Raw genomic sequence first — 23,848 nt, 5'->3', positions numbered from 1 at the left:
GAAGACCTCACAGGACGGCTTTCCATATATAGTATTAGAGGCAAGGCACCAAAATAAGGTTTTAAATGACACTGTTTGGCACAAGATCTTTTAAGTAGTTTAATGAATTCTGCAAAGTCAATTCTTCCCTAGTTTGGTACACTGCATATATCGTGAGTGGTGGGGAGGAGGCAGCGTGGACGTTTCCCCCCCTCGCTTTCAGACTTATTGGGACAGCCAGAGATTGAGAAAAAGAGCGAGAGGCTCCCTCCATCTGGGTAACATTATTCAGATTCCTCAGCGTTGGATATTTGATGATGCTGGCAAAGGAAAGAGAGTGAGGCGTGGAGACAGAGTGAGGGAAAATGGGGTGAGAGCAAACACAAGAGGAGGGAAACCAGACGAGGGCGCTGCTCTGTCACAGAGACAAAGTGGCCTTGATTGCACTCCCCAAAAATGCTACCAGCAGGAGCGAAGGAGAGAAGGGAGGAATCTGATGGTTCATGCAGCCAGCAGGTTTTTTTGTAAAACTTGTTGCATTGTGAATGTTGCCTGGGAAACTAACAAGTTGGGGAATATGACAGCGCACACTTAAATCTTATTAATAACAGACTTTCAAATATTTGCAGTGATATTATGATGATGGTGAAAGTTCTTTCATCAACAGTGGAAGGCAGCCACAAGGAGACAGGCGGTCTTACTGGCGAAACACTTCCATAACTCACATCCCATGTGAATCTGTCTCAGCTTGTGGGAGAAAAGGGAGGGAGCAAACTAAACAGGGAGGGAAGGAAAGAAAGAATGCACTGAGATCTCATCATGTGATTTCTGTTTTTTTCCCTTTTTATATAGCTGCACAGTGATTACATGTTTGTAGTTTGGGGCTCTTAGCAACTTTTTCCAAACCCTCTCAGCTCTCTGTTTCTCTGGCTCTTCCCAACAGCTTACTTTCCCTTGACTTTTTTTTGTCCAGTTGTGTGACGTGTGAGTGGAGTTCCTGCCCTTGTTTCATGCAGGATAGTTCAGAGGGAAGGAGAGGGACTTACAGAGAGGCGGACATTTGCTTGACCTGTCAAAGGGAAGATGAATTGAAGGTATAAACAAGAGGAGCTGTTTGTGTTTTGGGCTTGAGTGCGTATGCTCTGTCCTCACAGGGGAGCCAGACGAGGAGGAGGAAAGACGTGGAGAAGGAGACTACAGCTGAGAGAAAGCGAGAAAGTAACAGACGTGTGGGAGAGAGAAGAAGAAAAGTTACTGAATTCTGTCGCCCATGGGCAAAGGTGGATGAAACGTTAGTTGAGGAGTCGGTCTGACACGGGAGGAGGAGCGCCAGCCTGGGGGGGGGAACCACCAATTCAGCCTTCTTCCAACAACAACAGGACAGGATGAGGTACCAAGGCAGGGTAAGATCCGGACTACCATGATGCTCCTTGTTGTGTTTTCATGTTTAGTGCTGCAAAGTGTCTGGATTTTATGTGCGTGCATTATCTGTGCTCACACAACACAAGATCCACTCTGCTCCACCAATTCAACATCTCTCTATTGAGGAGGGAAGCAAAACAGAACAATGAGTCACTTAGAGATTTTTTTTGCCCATGCATGAGTCAGTGTGTATTTTGGTTTTTGTATAAGCTTTAACCCAAGTGGGCCAAAGAGTATAAACTTGGTATTTTTCCACCATGTCCATTACTGGCCCATCAGTGGTAGAGAGCCAGCTGTGGTACCAAAGCAGCTTGCCTTGGGACAGAGTGGTGGGGCAGGCCTTATAAGGAAGACAATCCGAATGTAGTCGGCCCAGCAGAGCTTAGTCATGGGGCCTGGAGCCAAGTCCCACTGTTAGGTTATCCTCTTCACTGGCTGTCACTGCTGCTGCACCTACAAACCTGCAGATTTCACCGAAGCTCCGTGATCCTCAGAGTCAAAGCTCCCATAAAGCACTCAAGCACTGCTGGCAGCCAGTTCAGATTCTCACTGCTGAACAACCGAGCCTCAGGTCAGTTCACTGACAACAAAATTGGACTACATTGTATTCTGGTTACATCTCAATCCTGGATCTGTAGCCATGAGGAAATCTGAGCCAAAGTTTCCTCTACCACAGCCGTAGAGATAGAAATGTTTTGGATGAGGCTTCTCATCATTAAACTTGAATTTGTTCCACATGATAAAATGGGTTAAAAGTAAAAAATATACTCGTGACTGCTGAGGGATGGAAACTTGAAAACAATGTTTGCTGTGTTTTTGAGTCATAAAAAAACAAGCGAGCATAACAAGATTATTACACAGGTCTGGATGTTTACGACTTTGAAAGGTGGACACTGCAGAGACACTGCCAGCACAGCAGCCACTGTACATCTTAAAAACATCACAGGTGATCATAAAAGGTACAAGATCTGAGGAATGTGGAATGAAATGTTCACGCCAAAGGAGTCTGTTACAGTTCAGAGTCAGGTAGTGCTGCTCAGCATCATACCATGGAGGTGTTTTCTATGTTGCATAACAATGTGCTATGTGCTGTTATATGTAGTAAGCTGCAACCACATGCACTGATGAGAGCTAAACTAAAGTAAGTTCATATTCTTTTGCAGTTCAAGTTCATCTGCAGTGCCTCAATATATAAAGTGCAAATTGATAAACGGTCAAAGAATCACTGCACCTTCATATCATCCTCCACACCTAAAGCTGTGTGAGGATCATGTTTAGTCACTGCTAATTATTCCACTTTTGCTTTTTAGGTGTCATTAATACAAATTACTTATTAACCATGCATGCAAAAACACACATCCTCAGTGTTTGATATAAAAACATGCACAGCTGCTGACACATAAAAGCATTTAATGGAATCCACTGAACGCCTGCCCTAAACTTGACCCTAACATTCCTCTAGTTGTATCCTTTGGAAAATCTGACTGAACTGTAATTACTATCTGTAGGAAGCCCACCTGCAGGAGGGGGAGAACAATACTCCAAGGTGAAGCAGAGAGGAGGGGCTGCAGTGGGAAATGTCCACTGACTTTCCTTTGCTCTCGTTTCTTGGCTATCGTCCACTGTTGTCCTCTTGTTTTTTTAAAGGACTTTCCTGCACACAGTGCACAGAGATAATGACCTTTTACCGGCATTAACCCGCCAAATGAGACCCTTGAGAGGCTCTTGCATTCAAGAAAAACAGAAGTCCTGTGGAAGTCTAGCCCCTTTGTTCCACTTTCTGCTTGTTGTTTTTTTATGAATGTGTAAAGGAAAACGGCAGGGCTTCTCTCATAAATGTATCTTTGATACTGACAATAGAGTGCAGCTGGTTTGGATGGGGTGTAGTGCATTGATTACACACTGAATTGTGTGTCTGGATATTTATCATCGGTAAGTACTGCCTACTGAAAGTTTTATCTCTTCGTAAGTTCGTATGACCGTGCATGTGGTTGTGTGTCATATCTCACCTCAGGGCGTATTTTAGGATTTCACTCAGCCGACTGGTAATTATTTCCTGTCTGCACTACGATGTTTGCCATCACAGTGGGGTTGACATGTACACACACTTCCTTGTGGCATTGCTTAAATCTCTTCTCGTGATACAGAGCTGTGTGTACTGTACATACATCATAATACACTATCTCCCTTTGGCATAACAGAGGAGTCTCTCCTGTCTGTTTATCATTTGGATTCCTTAAATGTCTTCATTGTTTAATCTTGGCAAGGCTCGGCGGAACTGCTCTGACTTGTGTGTTTACAGAGTGTTTTGGTGATGTGGTCACTGAGTCCTGAGACATTTGAACTGATATTTTTGAAAGATGTCTCTCTTCATGCATCGATTCTGTCTTGTAATATAATTATGTGGCAGTTATTGTAATACTGAGCACCAGATGTTAATTCTTTCATAACTGGGTGAATGTGTCATGAATTAGATGAAATGGGATTAGGCCTGTTGTGCCCCCTGCTGGTCAACAGCGTGCAGTTACATCTATTGGAAGTTCATCAGTAAAAACCAGACTGAACTGTGCCTGTTTATTCATTGCTGTACCTAATGTTCCTCCTCATCTCTTCCTGTAGGAGGTGGATATTGAAGGAAGAGTGCGCCTGGTGATGGAGAGTGCACTGACCGCCCGAGACAGGGTCGGGGTGCAGGACTTTGTCCTGCTGGAAAACTACAACAGTGAGGCAGCCTTCATAGAGAACCTACGGAGACGCTTCGGGGAAAACCTCATCTACGTAATAAAGCCAATTTTCTTTGTGTGTTACAAAACATTTCAGTTGTTGTGATGAAACATATTTGAACGTGTTCTAATGTTTTGGCTCAGACATACATTGGCTCAGTGTTGGTGTCGGTGAACCCTTACAAAGATCTGGAGATTTACTCCAGACAGCAGATGGAACGCTACAGAGGGGTCAGCTTCTATGAGATATCGCCTCACATGTGAGTCACTTCATCCACAGCCATTTATTTACCAAACTCCTCCACTGTCCTCTGCTGTCAGCTGCCCAGCTAATAATCACATGCCATGTTGAGAATCATACATCACTTAATTGATATTCTGTGATTAAACAGGATTTATTGAGGCATGCATAAGTCATTCAGTGATATTCCAGGCATGTATGAATTATATGCTCTAAAACTGAACCCTCCACACAGGCTTTATAGAGCTAAATAAATGTATTACATAACAGTACAGTGCATAACTTTAGTCGCCTGATATCAGACAGAACTGCCAACTATTTACTCTGCATTTCCAACTGCAGTCTGACTGTCACCACTCTACTTTGATGGTTTTGAGAGTGGAGCAGAGATGATATGATATGATGTTGGACGATACTGAGAAGACATGTTGATTTAGATTTTGTACCTGCTTTGTGGATGGTGACAGGCTGCAAGCATGTGAATGACAGACTTTACAGTATTGCATTCATTTGACTGAAATGTTTGTGTTATGTTTCTACCGTATGTTGATCCGGAGCTGAAGCTGCTTTTGTGTTTTCCCTCAGCTACGCCGTGTCAGACAACACCTACCGGGCGATGCGGACTGAGAGGAAGGACCAGTGCATTCTGATATCGGGTGAGAGTGGAGCGGGTAAAACAGAGGCATCCAAGAAGATCCTCCTGTACTATGCAGTCACGTGCCCCACTAGTGATCACATGGCCACCCTGGGTGAATGCCTACTGCAGTCTAACCCTGTTCTGGAGGTATTTAAACTGTTCAAACTTAATGGCGACTGTCACAGTTAAAAGCACAGTGAATTTAGACGTATTTGTCTCGTATAATAAATGGTTTTATATGTCTGACCTGACAAATCTGAATGACCTTTGCACTTATATTATTTGTAAATACTTGTGAATGCTTTTTCCTGATTGTTTGCTATTCTATTGTTGCTCTTAATTTCACTTCCTCCCTCTAATTTCCTGACCCTTTTGCTGTGTGCAGGCATTTGGCAATGCCAAAACATTTAGGAATGACAATTCCAGCCGCTTTGGGAAATACATGGATGTCCAGTTTGACTTTAAGGTAAACACTCCCTCCATTGCCTTCACACTCTTATGCTCTTACACTGTGTTGGGAAGGTTATTTTTGAAATGTAACAGGTTACAGATCACTAGTTACCCTGTTAAAATGTAATAAGTAATGTAACTATTTTAACTGCGTCATCAAAGTAATGTAACTTATTACATTTGATTCCGTTGTGGCTAACAAATATTTTAAACTGAGCAGTAAACCTGAAAAGAGGAGATACAGAGCAACAGAATGAATGTTTTATTCTATATATAAGGTTTCTGACCAAAAAGATTGTCAGATTGAACCCTTTTGTAATCATCGTTATTTTGTTTCGTAACTGTAATTAAATTACATATTTTTTCTCACTAACTGTAATTAATTCAAATTACAATGATTGTGTAATCACATTACATAACTCTGTTACATGTGACTCGTTAATTCCCTTTACTAATCTTACACCACACTGATAACAGCACTTACATCACTGATAGAAGACGTTCAAACCTCCAGGGTGCTAAACCTGCTTTTCACAGTTGCTGTTTTTCTCTAACTCCTCACAGGGAGCACCAGTGGGCGGCCACATCCTGAACTACCTGCTAGAGAAATCCCGTGTGGTGCATCAGAACCACGGTGAGAGGAACTTCCACATCTTCTATCAGCTTCTGGATGGAGGGGACGACGACCTGCTGACCACACTGGACCTGGAAAGAAACCCTCAGAGCTACGACTATCTGGTAAAGGTGTGTGTGGTGCAGACATTTGATGACTTATTTGTTTCCAAACTGAGGTCTATGCCATTATACCATCAGCTGTGGTGTGATGTTTGATTATCTTGTTAAGGGCAACTGTCCCAGACTCAGCACTGTCAGTGACAAGAATAATTGGAAAGTTGTGATGAAGGCTCTGTCTGTGATCGGCTTCACTGAGGAGGAAGTGCAGGTCTGTAACAATCACAGCATTGAAAGAATGAACTGAATAAATGTACTTTTCTTTATTATTTTCCACCATAAATGTATCTGTTTTTATCCATCATTTTTTACACTGGCCAAACATCACATATCTTATTATAATAAACACATTCAGGACAGAGACATGAATCCAAAACTAGAGGTATGAGTTTAAACCACAGGACCCTGTGCAGCTTTAATAGTGACAAATCAATATTTTTGTGTTTTACATTAATTGTTTTTCACCCCTGAACATTTTATATCCTTATAACTTAGCCATTTTTACTTCTTAAACAATTTTAAAGTTTTGAATCCTGCAATGTTTACATGGCCCTGCTTCCTCGTGTATGTGTGGTCACCATTTAAATATGAGGGCTATTTTGTTCTCAAGCTCCCTGGCTCTAAACGTGTGTTGTGTTTTAGTTAAAAAACAGACATCTGCAAGCTTGTTGTTGACTGTCTTCCTGTGTCTGACCTCAGAAATTGCTGAATATCATCGCCAGTGTTCTCCATCTGGGAAACACTCAGTTTGGCGAAGGCGAGGAAGGAGAAACTTATATCACCACAGAGACTCAGATACCAAATCTTGCGAAGGTCAGATCAGTCAAATTGGTATTATTGGATGTTCAAATATGCATAAACATTCGCAAAAAAGGCATAGTTTATGAGCAGATGTGTTGTCTTCCAGCTGCTGGGTGTTGATGGCTCAGCCCTCAGGGAGGCACTCACTCACAAGAAACTCACAGCCAAAGGAGAAGAGGTGACGCTCATTTTGTCCTTGTTCCTCCTGTTTTTACATGCTTGGTGTGTGTCGTGTGATTTTATAATTTTGTGTCGTGCTTGTGTTTGTGCATCACAGATGATCAGCCCGCTGAATTTTGAGCAGGCAGTGTCTGCACGAGATGCCTTAGCCAAGGCCGTGTATGGTCGCACCTTCACCTGGTTGGTGGAGAAGATCAACCAGTCGCTGGCTCTGAGGGTGCAGTAACAGTTCTGAACAGTGGCAAGTCCATCGTCATGTTGTTGGGCTGTTGTTGTGTTTTACCCATGACTGCATGCTGTGTACTTTATATGTTACAGGAGGAAATCTACCACAGTGGTAAGGGCTGCTCAGTGATAGGGCTTCTTGATATCTATGGCTTTGAGGTTCTGCAGCACAACAGGTATAAGTGATATTTGTTTCCTCTTTTTTTAACCTGCTTCTCATTTTCTGGAAACCAAATTCTTCATCAGTAGTTGTCTGTAATGCACATAGCTGTTGGACATAGCTCTGGCATACAGTTGACCCGATGTCCCCGATAATTTCTGCCTGCAGTTTTGAGCAGTTCTGCATCAACTATTGCAACGAGAAGCTCCAGCAGTTGTTCATCGAGCTCACCCTGAGATCGGAGCAGGAGGAGTATGAGACAGAGGGAATTGCAGTGAGTCAATTGTCGTTTTGGTGCTCAAAACAAATAAGTTTGATATATTTATAAATGCTAACACGACACTGTTCCCCTCCAAATGTTGCCCTCTAATGTCAGTGGGAGACGGTGCAGTACTTCGACAACAAGATCATTTGTGACCTGATAGAGGAGAAGCACAAAGGCATCATCTCCATTCTGGTGCGCATAACAACTCCCAGTTTATTTTTGTATCTGTAGATGGTGTTACCCTCTGTCACTGTAGGTAAAGTTAGACATGTGCGACTGTTCTTTCAGGATGAGGAGTGTCTGAGACCTGGAGAGACCTGCGATATCTCCTTTTTAGAGAAGCTGGAAGACACACTGGGTGGCCATCCCCATTTTGTCACGTAAGCTTTGTCTTATACATGGATTTCTGAACAGGCCTATGTCACTAAAATGAACACGTACAGACCAGAATGAGACTCAGAATGACCAGAAAGAGATGCATAGAAACTGCAAAGAGACACAAAATATCTATAGAAATGTGCAAAACAACCACAAAGCGACACAAAATGACCAAAAAAGGCATAAAATTACCCCAGAGAGACACAAACAACTACAAAACGACACAAAACAACCACAAGGAGAAACACAAAACGACAATAAAGACTCAAAATGACCACATTGAGACACAGAACGACCAAAATATTCATAGAAACTATAAAGAGACGAAAAACCACCACCAGTCTGTGGTTCTTGCTCCTATGTAGGAGATGGGGTAGGGCCTGTTACATATGTGTGCCAAGGGGCCTAGTGTCTCATAATCCGCCCATGGTCTTGTATCAAACGTTATTCTGAGTTTACAGTAAGACTCTTCCATCTACAGCTTCTTATATCAGCAAGTCTGTGTATATTTGCACATCTTTGTATGTGTATGTCTTTTAGTCACAAGTTGGCAAATGGAAAAACTCGCAGGGTAATGAGCAGGGAGGAGTTCAGGCTGCTGCATTACGCTGGAGAGGTCAACTACAATGTCAATGGTAAGTTGTAATTTATCATGAGATGAACCAGTTGGTTATTTTCATTCATGCATTTAATCCTTGCTCATTTCAGAGCATGACCCGCAACCCGCTGATTCCTTAATGACAAGCCGCGGCGTTTTTGTTCATCTCATTCAGGTTTCCTCGACAAGAACAATGATTTGCTGAACAGGAACCTGAAAGAGGTGAGGCTAATGAAAATGGCCAAGGTCGAGCCTCACCACAGCACAACCTATTAAAACTATGTATGGCTCGCTCTTGCCGTTGCTTGAATGAAGAGGAAGAGGGGGGCGTGCCGTGTTGACATGTGGTTGTGTGGTTTGGTCTCTGTTTAGGTCATGTGCCAGTCAGACAACCAGATCCTAAGTCACTGCTTCCGCAGGGAGGAAGTGATAGACCAGAAACGCCCAGAGATGGTGAGAATGAGTCCCTCTCGCTCTCTCTGTCTCTCTCTCAGTTGTTTTTTTTTTGGTCACATTAAGATGTGGTTTTAAAGCAAAGGTATTTCTCTGCTTTATAGATGGTGATAATAAAGAAACATGTGGACACTTTCTCTCTCTGTCTCTCTCTCAAAAACCCCCTACACATACACAAATTTCCCATAGTTTCATGTTGTTGTGTCATCTGTCCCTCAGGCCGCCACTCAGTTTAAAAACAGCCTGACCAAACTCATGGAGATCCTCATGTCTAAAGAGCCATCCTACGTGCGCTGTATCAAACCTAATGACGCCAAGCAGCCAGGTACACCTCACATCTTGTAATATGAATTTGTTGTCTGTTATTGTCAAAGAAGAGATGGTTTTGAAATAGTGATACCTGTGCTATAATGCTGGTTAATACATGGTTAATAAAAGTCTTATATCCACACAGTGCAACATAGTCAGGACATACTGAACACTTTAATGGAACACTTCCCCCCAGAAATGATCATTTGTATGTAGAATATTTGCCCCATGCTACATTGATTTTGTGAAGAAAACCTTGTTTTTCTCGCACGTCTCCACGGTAAACGAAGAATCAAAAAACAGAAAATTCTTGATGGATTGAAGTCTTTAGGGGTCCGTGTTAAACAGCAGTAACACTATACCAAAACATCTGTTTACAAACTCCCGCACAACTCATGCAGTGTCATCCAAGTGTCATTTATCCAGCTGTATGCTCAGTGCCTCCCAAACACACCGACGGACAGCTGAAATAAAAGTGAAACTTAGCTACGCTCTCTTCAGTTCCAGACTCCATTGACAAAAACAGTTACTTCACCTTGGTGAACACGTGAGCTGCCGGTCCACCACTGCCTCGATCGGTAGTTTGTTTTATTTGGTGACTTTGAATCTGAAATAACCGTTAAAAACACCAAAGTCACACAAAGATACAAACAAGCTAACTGACTGAGGCAGTGGTAGACCAGCAGCTCTCGTGTTCAACCGGGTAAAGTTACTGTTTTTGTCAATGGAACCTGGCTTTTAAGAGAGCATAGATACGTTTAGGTCCCCATTCAAATTCATTCTCAGGGGTTAATGCTGCTGTTAACACTTCACAGCTCCTGCAAGTGCTTACCAATAAAAATCTCGCCGGGTAGGGAAGAATTTATGCTTACTTAAGCATTTGAAAGTGAAAGTGACTGAGGAAGTGTTGGTTTGTGCATCAACAACAAATGAAGAAAACAAGAGCATTTGTCAACCAAAATGTAACTAAGGGCATTTAAAAAAAGGGACAGTAGAAATAAAGTCAGCCCTCTTATAATAGATATGAAATAGATTAAGGCTGTTGTTTGACCAATCCAAACTCACCAACATCTTCAACTGCATCAGTGAATTAAAGTCCTGGATGGCAGTAAACTTCCTTCAACTAAATGAAGCTAAAATAAATAAATGATATCCAACAGTCTTGACAACCTGTCCACTCTTATCAAACCTTGCGTCAAAAACCTTGGTTTGATGAACAGGTCAACTCAATAGTCAAAGCCATTTTTTTCCAACTTCGCACCATCGCAAAAATCAAACCATTCCTCAGGTTCAAGGACCTAGAAAAGTCATCCATGCTTTCATTTCCACCCGCTTAGACTACTGCAACTCTCTTTACACTGGAATTAATCAGTCCTCTCTCTCCCGTTTACAAGTAGTACAAAACGCTGCAGCCAGACTTTTGACAGGTACCCGAGAGAGAGACCACATCACCCCTGCCCTAACCTCTCTCCCGTTTGCTGCCAGTGCAGCACCGTATTGATTTTAAACTTCTTTTATTCACATACAAAGCCCTGAATGGAGTGGCCCCTTCCTACATGACAGAACTTTTAACCCCATACTCCACCTCGAGACCCCTCAGGTTGGCTAACCCAGGACTTGTAACTGTTCCACGCACATATTTTAAACTCAGGGGTGATCGTGGCTTTGCAGTCGCAGCCCCCAGACTCTGGAACAGCATCCCCCCCCCTTCATGTATATGTATACATGCACGCCTATGTTATTGCCCGCAGTAAATGAGATGTGTCCCTACAGGAAAGTTTGATGAAGTTCTGGTCAGACACCAGGTGAAGTACCTGGGCCTGATGGAAAACCTGAGGGTCAGGAGAGCTGGATTTGCCTACCGACGTCGCTTCGAAGCCTTTCTGCAGAGGTGACTGACCTTCTCTGCACATGGCTTGCAGCCTCAGTCACTGCTCATGTTGTTGGCTTCATGTTTCAGCCTACTGTTGTTATAATTATCCACAAATGGCCCTAGGTACAAGCCCCTGTGTCCTGAGACGTGGCCCAATTGGCATGGCAGACTCGCAGATGGTGTCTCGACACTGGTCAACCATCTGGGCTACAAACCAGAGGAGTACAAACTGGGCAGGTAATGTGCTGTTGGGGGGAGATAGGGAGTAAAGTGCAGGAGGAGAATCTGGTAATGATGATGTGTGAGTAGCTTAACAGGTACAACAGATGATGGGGCCACCCAGACTAAATGCATGCAAGCAATGTGGATGTAAGTGTTTAGCACTAATTCATTTGTCTACTCTCTGCAGGTCAAAAATCTTCATCCGTTTCCCCAAAACTCTCTTCAACACTGAGGATGCATTAGAAGCAAAAAAGCCAGACATAGGTAAGAAAGAGTGGTAAGGACTGTAAACAGTGGGGTTTCAGAATGGAAACGAAAAAGATAAAAGATAATGACTCTCGGTAAAATACAGCCTTCATGAAGTACAACTGTGATGTGTTTATGGTGTCAGAGAGGTGATGTCTGTTATATTCAATTGTAACATGTACCATGTCCTCACTGCACTCACCACCCTCTATCACAAAGAACACATTCAGTCACTGGATATATAATCACTACACAACATGGCCTCATAATGCTCAACATATCTAATCAGTGGGATAACTCCTACACTCAACTATGAATCAGCATCACCAGCATCACCAGGAACACCGCGACAAAAAGGCATAAATCCACCTTTACTCTGTTTTATTTGTTGTGTTCCAGCTTTGGCCCTGCAGACGTCATGGAGAGGCTACAGGGAGAGAGCCAAGTACCAGCGCATCAGACGTGCAGGTCAGAGCACCTTCCACAGTTTCCTACCTCTCCTAAACTGGAATTGAAAACAGACTACTCACAGAAATAAATGTGTTTTATTATGGTTCATGTGTTTTCATCATTTGGATGTATTTTAATTTTGCTGTCCAAACAAGTTTAAGTTTGAGTCACTCTCAGATGGAGTTTTACTTTCATTATTACTTCTCTAAATGCTGAGTTTGGATTTCTTTCATTGACATATTGGCACTATGTCAAATCGAAAATACATATCTGTCTGCTTACCTGGAGTGTGATCTATCAATATAGAATGCTTTGGTGTGAGTTGCTGAGTGTTGGAGATATTTGCCCTAGAGATGTCTGCCTTCTCTCGGATATGATGAAGCTACATGGCATGTGTGCTCAGAGTGCCAAAGAAAACCTGGACAGCAATGTCTCTTTCTAGAAATCATGACCTGTTTACTCAAGATAATCCACAGGCCATGCTGTGAGCAGTTTCATACAGGAATTGTTTCCTTTCTACTCAACTACACACGCCAACCATATCACTCATGGACAGGAGGCTCGTGCTTATGACAGCGCAAGATGTAAACATTAATGGCATCCTCCTCAGCTACGCTGTAACATTAGCTAGCTCAGTGGTGCGACGCTAGCTAGCAGTAGATGCACGCTTCCTTCTGCGCAGTGATACGGTTGGTGGGTGCATGCTTGTGTTTTCTGTGGAGATTTTTCTTAATTTCACTTTGCAGCAAATCTGTTTGGGCCTAGCTGACTTCCTATGCTGTACTAACTTTGGGATGTTCTCTTTGACTGAGTAAAAAGATTGTCTTGGTGTTAATATATTAATAAACATGCATGTATGTGTATGTATAGTGATTGTGATCCAGTCTGGGTGGCGAGGGATGAAAGCACGCAGGAGGGCTAAGAGGCGTCGACAGGCTGCCGACTTAATACGCAGGTGCTTGACTGATACTTTGTTATGATTTGTTTCTGTATGTGTTTTTGCGACAGCATGTTGCATGTACAGTTAATTCCCTTCCTTGTGTCTGTGTTCTTGTTTTTTTCAGGTTTATAAAGGGCTTCATCTACCGCCATGAGGAATACTGCCCTGAGAATGAGTATTTCCTGGATCATGTACGCTACTCCTTCCTCAAACATCTGCGCAACAACCTGCCCAAGAGTGTTTTGGACAAAAACTGGCCGACACCTCCTCCCTCCCTCGTTGAGGTGCGAACACACAGACAGTCTGTTGGCTCACATCACTATATCTCTTATACACGTGACAGAATGAATAGGTACTTGTAGAAGTATGGAAGCTGAAAAAGGCCGTGCTTCCAATTATTATTTTAATGCCATTATCTGGAGATCATGACATAATTATTTTGCTATCTCTAGAAAATTAGCTTTGTTATCTCGTAATAATGAGACAAGGTCGTTCCCTCTTATTAAACTACTGATAATGTTTCTCAGAGATCAGGAGTGCTCTACCAACATGCACAGATGGCGTATTGACAACTGTAGCAACTGATTTAAACTTTAAAAATTACATAAAGAAGCACATCCCTTCTCAGCTTCCGTATAAAAGTGAATAAGGATCTGCAGAGTCACTGATTTTATATTAATGATGCGTTGTCAATTCCATGGTGCCGTACAGGCCTCTGAGCACCTGCGGCGGCTGCACATGAGAAACATGGTGATCAAGTACTGCAGGAGGGTCCAGCCTGAATGGAAGAAGCAGGTACACTTCCTATAAAAGCCATGGCCTTACTTGCTTTAAAAGTAAAAAAAAAAAACCCAAAAGATATTACAGTTGTGCTATTTTTTCATCTTTCTTGATTTTTATTTCTAGATGATGCAGAAGGTTGTAGCCAGTGAGATCTTCAAGGATCAGAAAGACGGCTATCCTCAGAGTGTTGGACGGCTGTTTTTGGACTCCAGGCTGGGTATGTGTTGATACATGCATTCATTGCCTCTGTGCTCATTAACACCGTACAAAAGAATTAACATTTAACAGAGACTTTCTAACTGCCTTACACAGAGCGTGAGCAAATCAATCTCAAAGTCGTCCAGACCCTCGGCAATGACAAAGTGCAGGTGGGATTAAGCTTTTTACTCAAAGCAATGATAATTAAAGTGCTGCGTAACTTTTCAGCTCCCTCACAGTAACGCGTCTCCTTATGCTTCTCAGTACGGCATTCCAGTCGTTAAGTATGACAGGAGGGGTTTCAAGCCTCGCCCTCGCCAGTTGCTCCTCACTAACACCTTTGCCGTGCTGGTGGACAGGACCAAGATCAAACAGAAGATTGACTACAACGCTCTGAGAGGTGAGAACCAGCCCTGAGTGGAGGTATTATATCATGATATTAAGCAATGTTCTTGAATCTGTGATCACCACTAAGCTCATTTTCAGTGTGTTGTCATTGCCAAGGAGGAGATTTTACAGTTATAGTTTTCAATTTATCTTTTTTCTTTGACCTTCAGCAGTGATAACACCTCAATTACTGTGTGTTATCAGTGCACTTCTGCAGAAATATCCATGGCAACCAAGTAGTGTTTGTGTCTGGCTTTCTTATCATCCTTTGGCAGAGGAAACAGTTTCTCTGAGCGAGATACTTGTAAAGCTACAGTTGATAACTTTTATGAAAACAACTTTTTGTCATATTTGCTGAAACTGTCATCCACACAGTGCAACATGAGACAGATAGTCTGTGAAATAGAACAAGGTTCCTCCTCCTCCTTGTTGTGCCTCTCATGGTATATGCTGCTCATGAACTGCTGTCAAACTGTCAAACTAGGCAGTGTTGATCAAATAGGAATCAAGATTCAAGTGAGCTGTTCAGCTGTAAATGACGGTGCTTCATTTTGGCAGTTTTCAACATGTCACAAACATTCTCAATTTACAGCTAAACAGTACACTAAAATATGTTTCTGAAAGCACTGCTGAGTTTGACAGTTTGACCGCAGTTCACGAGCCATGATTGACAGCAGTTTTTGATGCAAATGCCATTAGGAGCACTACAAGAAGGCAGAGGAACATGATTTTTTTTGCAGAGATTATCTGTCTGTGTACTACTGTGTGGATGTAATGTCAGCAAATATGTTTTTTTTTTGTTTTGTTTTTACCAACTACAGCTTTAAAGGGAAATTTCGGTTTATTTCAACCTGTCTCCTATCGTCCTAAATTTGTTTCAAGTGACTAGTGACATAAAAATAATAGTTAGCATGTTAGCCGTTAGCCTAGATACAGCCGGGGCGCATAGTAGCGTCAGACCTGTTAAAACGTAACTAGTCACTTGAAACAAATTTAGGACGATAGGAGACAGGTTGAAATAAACCGAAATTTCCCTTTAACTGAGAGGAGGACCATTTGTAATGAAACCAAATCAGGAGATGGGGACAAAAGAACGTGGCTAAAATGTTACTGATTTCATTGCACTTGTGTTCTTTGGTTCAAGAGGTCCAAGCAAAGTTTTCTCTTTAAACAGGCATCTCTGTGAGCTCTCTCAGCGATGGGATGTTTGTTCTGCACATGCCCAATGAGGACAATAAGCAGAAGGTACAGTCCGACACAACAGTCACGACTGTTTACTAGTGCGCAACATGCAACCACTCTAAATCCAGCTGTGTGTCTCTCAGGGCGACGCTGTGCTGCACTGCAACCATGTGATTGAGCTGGTGACAAAACTAGCCATGATGGCCAGCAAGGTCAACTACGTCAACATCAGCCCGGGCAGGTAGGGCCTCTCTGACGGCTTCTCTGTGGTGGTCTTTGCCAACCCAACAGTTCTCATGTTTCTATACTGTCTCCTGTTTGTCACCTCCTGTGTGGCGTGCAGCATCAGGTTTGCTGTGGCTCGAGGCAAGGAGGGAATCATTGATTTCGTCCGGGGCTCTGAGCTGAAGGTGGCAAAAGGCAAGCGAGGACATCTGCTAGTGGTGAGTCAGTGGCTGTTCTGATGTCATGTGTGCAGCCTGCAGGGAGGAAAGGGTTTTTTTCATAAAAATATTCCGGCCTGCTGACTGTTTTCAATCTGATTTCACTCTGCAGACTGCCCCTCGGATCAACACCACGTGAAGAAACAAAAAACACAGCAACCAGACAAACAGTAATCCTTTTAGCTAACTGGAGGATTGCCACTCAGAAGTTAAGTGTTTGTAGCCGACAGGATGATAACACAAGCACACACAACAGAAGGAAGATCCCTTATAATTCATAAGCATCTTCATTATAACAAGAATGTCTTCAATGTTACAATAATGACTGAACCTTTTTTTTAAAGATAAGAAAATCATAACGTGAAGTCGCCACCGTTTCAAATGCTTCATCTCTTTATTGTCATACATAAATATATTTCCGCTCTGTCAAATATAAAACATAAAAATGTAAAACACTGTATCTCTATATTGTAAGAGACATAAAATAAACCACTTTAAAATAAATAGCATGTCAATAAATATGTCAATAAATAGTAAATATAACTCTGGAAAGTCCAATAGACTGAGGGTTGGGGGAAAAACAGGATGTTGGGAAGTGCTTTTCTGTTCGGGCAGCTTATTACTAACTTACAGTTAGAGGTGAGACAGAAAGTCTGGGAAATACCCAAGAAAGCCCTTAAATATACTGTAAAACACAGAGTAAAAAATGCAACTAGCTAAAGTGACAGCTCCGTATAAAGTGTTGACAACACCTCTAAAACACCGATGACAACTCTTATTCCAATTAGGTGCTGATCATCACTTCAGCCTTTTCTTCCTTTTGCCTGTTTGTGTTGTTGTCAGGGTGCCGGCGTTCTGCTTTCAGCGTTGAGTCATCAGTGTGTTTTTGAAGCCAGGAGGAGGAAGTCTCTTGCCAGCTTGGTGAGGTAAAGGTCTAGATCCCTCAGAATGACGTAACCCTCCACTCGGCTGTCCCATACTGTTTTGGATCTGGTTTGTGGGTTTACGGGTGCCGTAGGAGAGGTTGGCTTCGTCCAAGAGCTCCTCATGTAACTCATCTAGTGTAGAAAGCAAAAGTACTTTTCATCAGACCTCAGTGTCACTTCCTCTAAAGTATGTGTATGCTACAAAGGGGGATACAATGGGAGTGGATTTTAGTAAGACTGTGGTTGTACCTGACTGCTGACTTGGCTCATCAGGTCCCTCAGGTCCAGCTGAATGTGCCTGATGCTCTGAGGTAAAGTGGTGCCGACCGCCCGCGCCACCATCTGCTCTTTCTCCTCCTTCTCCAGCTGTTTTCTCTTCCGCTCCAGCATATTCCAATAGGCTTGCATGTCCCAGAAAGCAGCATGCAGTCGTTCCCAGTCCTGAGCGCACAACGAGAGACAGCCACATGGTTACATAATCAAAATGTTGCACAACCCCCCTCTCTTTGCTTGAAATTGTAAAAGGGGAATTCCGCTCAAATTTTTACAAGTTTTTCATTCTGCAAGAGCAGACTCTCTGACAGTGTCATGAGGTTTCGTTTTTTTTCACCACATAAGGTAAAAAAATTCTAAAAACAATGCAAGAAATTCTCAGAAAACTTTGAGACAGTGTTTTGCAGAAAAGCAACCAAACTGTTAGGAAACAATAAGATACAAACCGTCAGCCTGAGCCAGCCGTAGAAATCTGTAGAAAGCAACGGCAGGTCCTTTAACTGCCGACTTCTGTCCTCAAAGTGCTTGTTCCCCAACTGCTGCTCCTTCTATCAAAGTAAAGAGTTGTTGTTGTTAGGGAAAGCTAACACTGGTTGTGTACAGAGCTCACAGTGATAAGCTGGCCAGTCAGGGGAGCAGGGAGTAGTTGTCAGCACTCACATATTTCCTCTGCAGCTGCTGGACACGGGTTCTGGTGGACCTCGTGAGACGGAAGGAGTTGTTGTATTTGTTCCTCTGGAGGAGTGGAGATGGAGAGGACGACTCCACACAGTTCAGCACACAGCAGAGGAGGACGAGAGCCTGCCACCAAAGAGTCATCTGAAACACACGTGACCAGAGATGTGGGTTATAAATCATCTTTTGCTTACAGTTTATTATCTTTTATGACTGGAATTCAAGCGCCATCACATCACATAACTGTAAAGACATGACCTTTAGTGTCACTTCCAACGCAAACTACTGCACAGCATTCTGGTCAAGTACGTGGATTCTCTTTATGGGAACTTAAATGTCAATCTCCATGCTTAGTGTGCGTATGGAAGTCTGTTACTATTTCTGAAAGACAATCCACCCACACATCCTGTAACTTCCACCACACAGCATATTCATACAGACTTTTTCCTCAAGTCATCCAGTGACACTACAGATGGTCTGGTTGAATAGGAAACAAAAGGGTCTTGATTCCTCAAATGGTTTCAGCGTGGAAGGAAGCATTTTCTCAGAGTCTCAGAGATCCCAATCAGCCGACTACACATTAAAGTCTTTGCTAACACATCACTTCTAATCTGTCGCAATAAAGAAGCAACTTTTCCTTCTTTATTTTGGTCTCTATATGCACTTACATCATGAGTAGCTTACATCAACACAGTTTTCCTGATGAGTCAACATCTTTCTCACTCACATGAAACCATGACCATTGTCAAGTTGTCTCTCCAGATAACTGACAACAAAAGCTTCCTCACTTCTACACAAACGGCGGAAAAGTTATTGGAACTGAACCCAGTATGGATACTAGATGTTATTCCATGTACATGAACACTGCAGCTGCCCGACAGGCCTTTTTTACTTGAAGTTTGACACTGACAAGAAAAAAAAATCCAAGAAATAGAAATAAAATGTCACCAACAAATGATTGCATTTATATTGACTGCCATAGCTACACTGTGCATCTGTCGCTACCACTGCTGTGTCTTAAATATGCTCACATACAGTAAATTAATCCAAACCCTGGAATAATATCAAAATAAATATATATGTGAATAGACAAATACCCAAACCATCAAGCCAATATTAGACGCATTGTATTTTTTAAGATGGGCTTACCTTGGAGGAGTAGTGAGCGAGAGCAAGATACCTTCATGCTTTAGTGAGGCACATGTACTGTTTATATATTTGTCAGGTTCTTGCTTTCGGTTTCTGACAGATCTGGAGTTTTTTTTTTCTTCTTTCTTTCCTCTCTCTCTCTCTCTCTCTCTCTCTCTCTCTCTCTCTCTCTCTCTCTCTCTCTCTCTGTTTCCGCATCTTGTGGTAACCAGCCGAATGGAGGAAGTGAACTAAAAAAATGAATGTACTTGTAACACATGTGGGGAATGAGTGTTTCCAGGAGCGCTGATTAAGTGTCTTGGTAGCCGTGGGCTATGATACTCATTTGAAGTAATATTTTATATAATAAACAGTTTCCACGTACTGTATGCCCTCATGACTCTAAGTACACAGTGTGGTTGTGTACTCAGAATGCATCACCCTTTTACCAGGATCATTAAAGTGAAATGTCAAAGATGCACTGCTTTAATTACCTGCCAAGACAACGTTGCAGCAGCTGGTGCTGTTCTCACCTTGCGAGTTGTTACCTTCTCCTACCTCTTTTTTTCTCACCGCTGCTTTTATTGTTTGAAAGGCATGACTGCTCACTGGGTTTGCTCAGCTTGTTTGTCTTGACAGATTTTGCACCGACTGTGAACTAGCTGCCTCAAAGAATCGTCTTGTCACATAATCAAATAAAGACTTGACACTGGACATCAACATACATACTACCCAGAAATCATATATAGAGTTTTTTCTATAGTTTATAGAATAAGAATATATGTATGTATATAGACTGCTACTGATTGTCTTACCCTCCAAAAAATCAGAATCAGAATCAGAATCGGAAATACTTTATTGATCCCCGAGGGAAATTATTTAAAAAGTAATTTTAAAAATGGAAACTATTTTTTTTTTAAAAATTTAAATGAAAAGTATTTTAAAAATAATTTAAAAAATGAAAACTATTTAAAAAATTATTTTAAAAATGAAAACTATTAAAAAAATAAAAAGTATTTAAAAAATATTTAAAAAATGAAAACTATTTTAAAAACTATTTTAAAAATGAAAACTATTAAAAAAATTAAAAATGAAAAGTATTTAAAAAAATATTTTAAAAATGAAAACTATTTTAAAAACTATTTTAAAAATGAAAACTATTAAAAAAAATTAAAAATGAAAAGTATTTAAAAAAATATTTTAAAAATGAAAACCATGATGGAGATGAGTTTGCCTTTTTGTGGGCATTTATATCAAATGGCACAGTTTTTAACTGAATGTGAGTTCTTCTTGGAACACAGGCGCATACAGTGTCTCTACTTTACAGATGTGTAGGTGAGGTCAAAATGAAGGTCAAGTTCAAAGATGGGCAAGGTCTAAGCAAGGGGGCCTGAAGTAAAGCAATAGGAAGCCGGCAAGGGGCCGGTGACCCCTCAACTTCAAGCTCCTAACACACATTTGTTTTAAGTTGCATATTGCTGTAATGCAGCTGGAGTGATCCCATAGCAAGATGGTCTCTTTATTTATTCATTACTGTTAAGATTGTTACCCTCTGGTAAAATTACAGCTATGTATATTAATGTGCACTCAAACACTGAGTATGCAGTATGCAGCTTCATTCCTGAAGACTTTCATTAAATGTTTCCTTTAACACGAATGTGAAAGTGGCAAGTTGTTAAAAACTACACAATTTTTTTTACAAGGCAGTGAAGTTTAGTGTTGACTGTGCATCTTAAGGGAATATTTCAGGAGTCTCATGATGTCGATGAGTAATGACTGGCACAGTTTCAGTGAATCTCACAAAACGGAAAAGAAGACACAAAAAAAGGTCCCTGTCATTATGACTGTCGTTATTACTAGTTATTATTGGAAGGAAGTATTTTGTAATAGTTCCTATATCAGGGTGATGTCTACTCATCTTGCATCTATTTCATTCATTAAAATCCTACTTGCTTTAGCCTTTGTCATCTTAATAGATACTATTATTGGAGCCTCATCCTGATTTTGTATGAATCTTTTTGTTTGTCTTTATTTTTTATTTTTATTTAACCTTTATTTATCCAGGAAGTCTCATTGAGATTGAGACTGTCTTTTACAGAGGAGACCTGGCCGAGGTAGCAGCCAATAAAAACACACTGAAATGCAACAAATATCATACAAAAATCCACAATAAAACAACAACTATTCAAACATAGTCGCCTCTCAAGAAAGACGAGCACATGCCTCTATCACCACATTCTTTGTGACATGTAAGACAGATAGATATGAAAGGGGGGCACAACAGTAAATGACATCCCCAGGTCAGAGCACAACAGAGCTGTTGTTGCATGTTTGTCAAAAAACTTCTCTTCAGATTAAAATGATGATGGTTACCGGTGTCATATATGTGTTATATATGTGTAAAAGGTTGAGGTTCTAGTGTGGCATCACTGCTGCCATGCAAAGTCATCATCACAGAAGAAGTCATGAAGAATAAACTTTGTCATTGTCCCGACCCCTGCCAACTTTTATGTCATAATCTGATGTGTTTTCATGCCGTGTTGCTAACTCGTTTAGATCCTGCCTGCCTTCCATGTTGAATTGATTGCTTCTGTGTCGAACTTTTGGGTTCTAGTTTGCCCATTGGTGTAGCTGAGGCAGGTATACACACCTATCAGCCAAAAGGCCAATGGAATAAATAGGAGAGTATACCCACTTCCTCCTCTGTAACCTACCCATCTACCTGATAATACACCCACCTCATCAACTACCACCACACCACTGACTCTACCCATCATCCAGTCATTACAGTCATTACCCCTACACGCCATTTACTGTGGATTTGACTGTAGGTTTCCATGTGCCTCCAGTCACATCTCCAGCTTTAATTAGTCCGATCCTGCTTCGTTCTTTCAAAGTATTCTTGGTAGCTTTTAATTGAAAACGTTATTGAAAGTATATGTGTTGTGGTTTTCCTCATGGTTAAGGGGACAGCTCATGCTTCCAGAAAATTGTGCAACTACGAGGGGGTTGATATTTCTTTTGAGGTAAATTCCCAACCAGAGATGAACCCAATGCGTATACAGTGCGTATGGGAAGTCACCCAAGATTCAAAGGACTGGGGGTGTAAACTGTCATCATATTGGAAACTGAACAAGATGCTGTGCTGATTGAAGTTTTTCATTATCAATCAGTGAACTAAAAAGCAATACAGTTGAAACATGAGTGCAGTAACAGTTTGAGTGTGATGATGCATGTTTAGTGTACAAAATACTGCTGCTGGTACACATTAACATGCAGCTGTAATAGCATAACCTTTGATTGCTCTGGTCTTTTACTTCAATCAGTTTCATTCCAGTACTAAGATGACATAGATTTAAGCCATCTATCATTAGAATGTATAGCCTGATTGTCACCTGGGGCCTTGTGCAGACTTGTTTGATTCAACCCTGCCGAGAAGCAAGAAAAAATAAAAGGATAACTAAATAAATCCTTGTGTTTAATGAACACCAAGCAGTCTCTTCTTACATCCACACATAATCTCCTCTACTGAGCCTGTGTCCACACAGAGTAAACGACATGTATTCTCTGAGGATGGGATTTATTCAATGGAAAAGTGTCAGCGACCACACCTGATGGGATCAGATGCATTATCGTTCACATGGTCAGAATAAAGACTCTGATAGAAAACAAGTGTGTTAAAGACACTGTATTGAACATTTGGAAGTCTATTTGATGTATATATTTTTATGATCACAATGCTGTCCGTCTACATAATAAAACTAATAAAATCTTTTACAGCAGCAACATTTTATGGAACAACATTTCTGTTCTGATGATTTCTCTTTCTTTAATTATAGACAACAGGGAAATGAGAGGTTAAAATGAGAAGCTTACTCAACGGTAACACTTTTACTTCATTCACTAACACATATCTCACAGTCATTTTTGTTGGTTTACTTTGTTTGAGTGTTAAAAGTGTTTTTAGAGTGGTTTGTTATTTTTTTTAACAGGTATGACAAAATATGCATCATTCTTTGTGGTGACAAGAAAAGTTACAGCGTCACAAGGACTAACACGCAGGACAAAGATAAAACTTTTTTTGTGAAAATTCCTCTGAGATAAGCCCCGTGTCATCATTAGTTTCAAAATATCAAAAAATCTGAACACATTCCTTGAAAATTCCTCCCCACTAGAAACACTAAACAACTGGTGGTTTCAACCTACCTCTTTGTGTTGTGGCAGTTTCACTTTGGCATATCAGTGTACAGTACACAAGTCTAGAGGGTTTCTCTATATTGTGTGTATGTATACACAGCTGAGGGCAGAGGTTGTCAGTGTTACTGTGAATGTTCAGGGTTCAAAGCTCATTCTGTCTCGTAAAACTACAAGAGCAACTGTCACATATATGTGTAGGGTATTACCTTCTTACGTTAAATCTAATTTAATCAATTAAATCATATTATGTAATGGTTCAAATGGCTGATAAAGGTGTTCCACAAAGATCAATACGAGGCCCCCTGTTACTTACTCTATGCATGAATAATGTTTATTTTCCAGCATTTAACATGTATTGATTTCACAAGAATG

The 23,848-nt window shown here is 41.3% G+C and overlaps 2 protein-coding genes across 5 annotated transcripts; one reads left to right on the top strand and one right to left on the bottom strand.

Annotated features, from left to right (window-relative positions):
* Window positions 1-840: 840 nt before the first annotated feature.
* On the top strand, window positions 841-16,793 carry myo1ca (myosin Ic, paralog a). Of its 3 annotated transcripts, none has more exons than XM_033649569.2 (32): window positions 841-1,382; window positions 4,021-4,179; window positions 4,269-4,384; window positions 4,951-5,149; window positions 5,388-5,468; window positions 6,017-6,196; window positions 6,297-6,395; window positions 6,884-6,997; window positions 7,092-7,163; window positions 7,263-7,382; window positions 7,484-7,566; window positions 7,719-7,824; window positions 7,927-8,007; window positions 8,104-8,195; window positions 8,734-8,828; window positions 8,967-9,013; window positions 9,164-9,244; window positions 9,464-9,569; window positions 11,327-11,444; window positions 11,550-11,663; window positions 11,836-11,912; window positions 12,294-12,362; window positions 13,215-13,299; window positions 13,409-13,568; window positions 13,996-14,079; window positions 14,191-14,284; window positions 14,380-14,435; window positions 14,530-14,665; window positions 15,827-15,897; window positions 15,978-16,075; window positions 16,178-16,277; window positions 16,390-16,793. In XM_033649569.2, exons 1-32 carry the CDS (start codon window positions 1,365-1,367, stop codon window positions 16,414-16,416), a joined length of 3,138 nt encoding a protein of 1,045 aa, XP_033505460.2. In that variant the 5' UTR covers window positions 841-1,364; the 3' UTR covers window positions 16,417-16,793. The 3 variants fall into 3 exon arrangements, with proteins under 3 accessions (XP_033505460.2, XP_033505468.2, XP_033505476.2); XM_033649577.2 differs by having other exon boundaries at window positions 1,065-1,382; window positions 6,017-6,190; XM_033649585.2 differs by lacking the exon at window positions 841-1,382 and adding an exon at window positions 3,212-3,333.
* LOC117271444 (uncharacterized) lies at window positions 16,653-23,542 on the bottom strand. Of its 2 annotated transcripts, none has more exons than XM_078172646.1 (5): window positions 23,486-23,542; window positions 18,137-18,295; window positions 17,923-18,024; window positions 17,453-17,644; window positions 16,653-17,335 (listed from the first exon to the last, which is right to left on the bottom strand). In XM_078172646.1, exons 2-5 carry the CDS (start codon window positions 18,293-18,295, stop codon window positions 17,153-17,155), a joined length of 636 nt encoding a protein of 211 aa, XP_078028772.1. In that variant the 5' UTR covers window positions 23,486-23,542; the 3' UTR covers window positions 16,653-17,152. The 2 variants fall into 2 exon arrangements, with proteins under 2 accessions (XP_078028772.1, XP_033505496.1); XM_033649605.2 differs by lacking the exon at window positions 23,486-23,542 and adding an exon at window positions 19,301-19,390.
* Between the last annotated feature and the right edge of the window lie 306 nt (window positions 23,543-23,848).

Source organism: Epinephelus lanceolatus, chromosome 11 (assembly GCF_041903045.1).
Source record: "Epinephelus lanceolatus isolate andai-2023 chromosome 11, ASM4190304v1, whole genome shotgun sequence".
In the NCBI taxonomy this organism is placed as follows: domain Eukaryota; kingdom Metazoa; phylum Chordata; class Actinopteri; order Perciformes; family Serranidae; genus Epinephelus; species Epinephelus lanceolatus.
The sequence above is the reverse complement of the archived record's forward strand: the minus strand, read 5'-3'. Positions and strand labels throughout refer to the sequence as shown.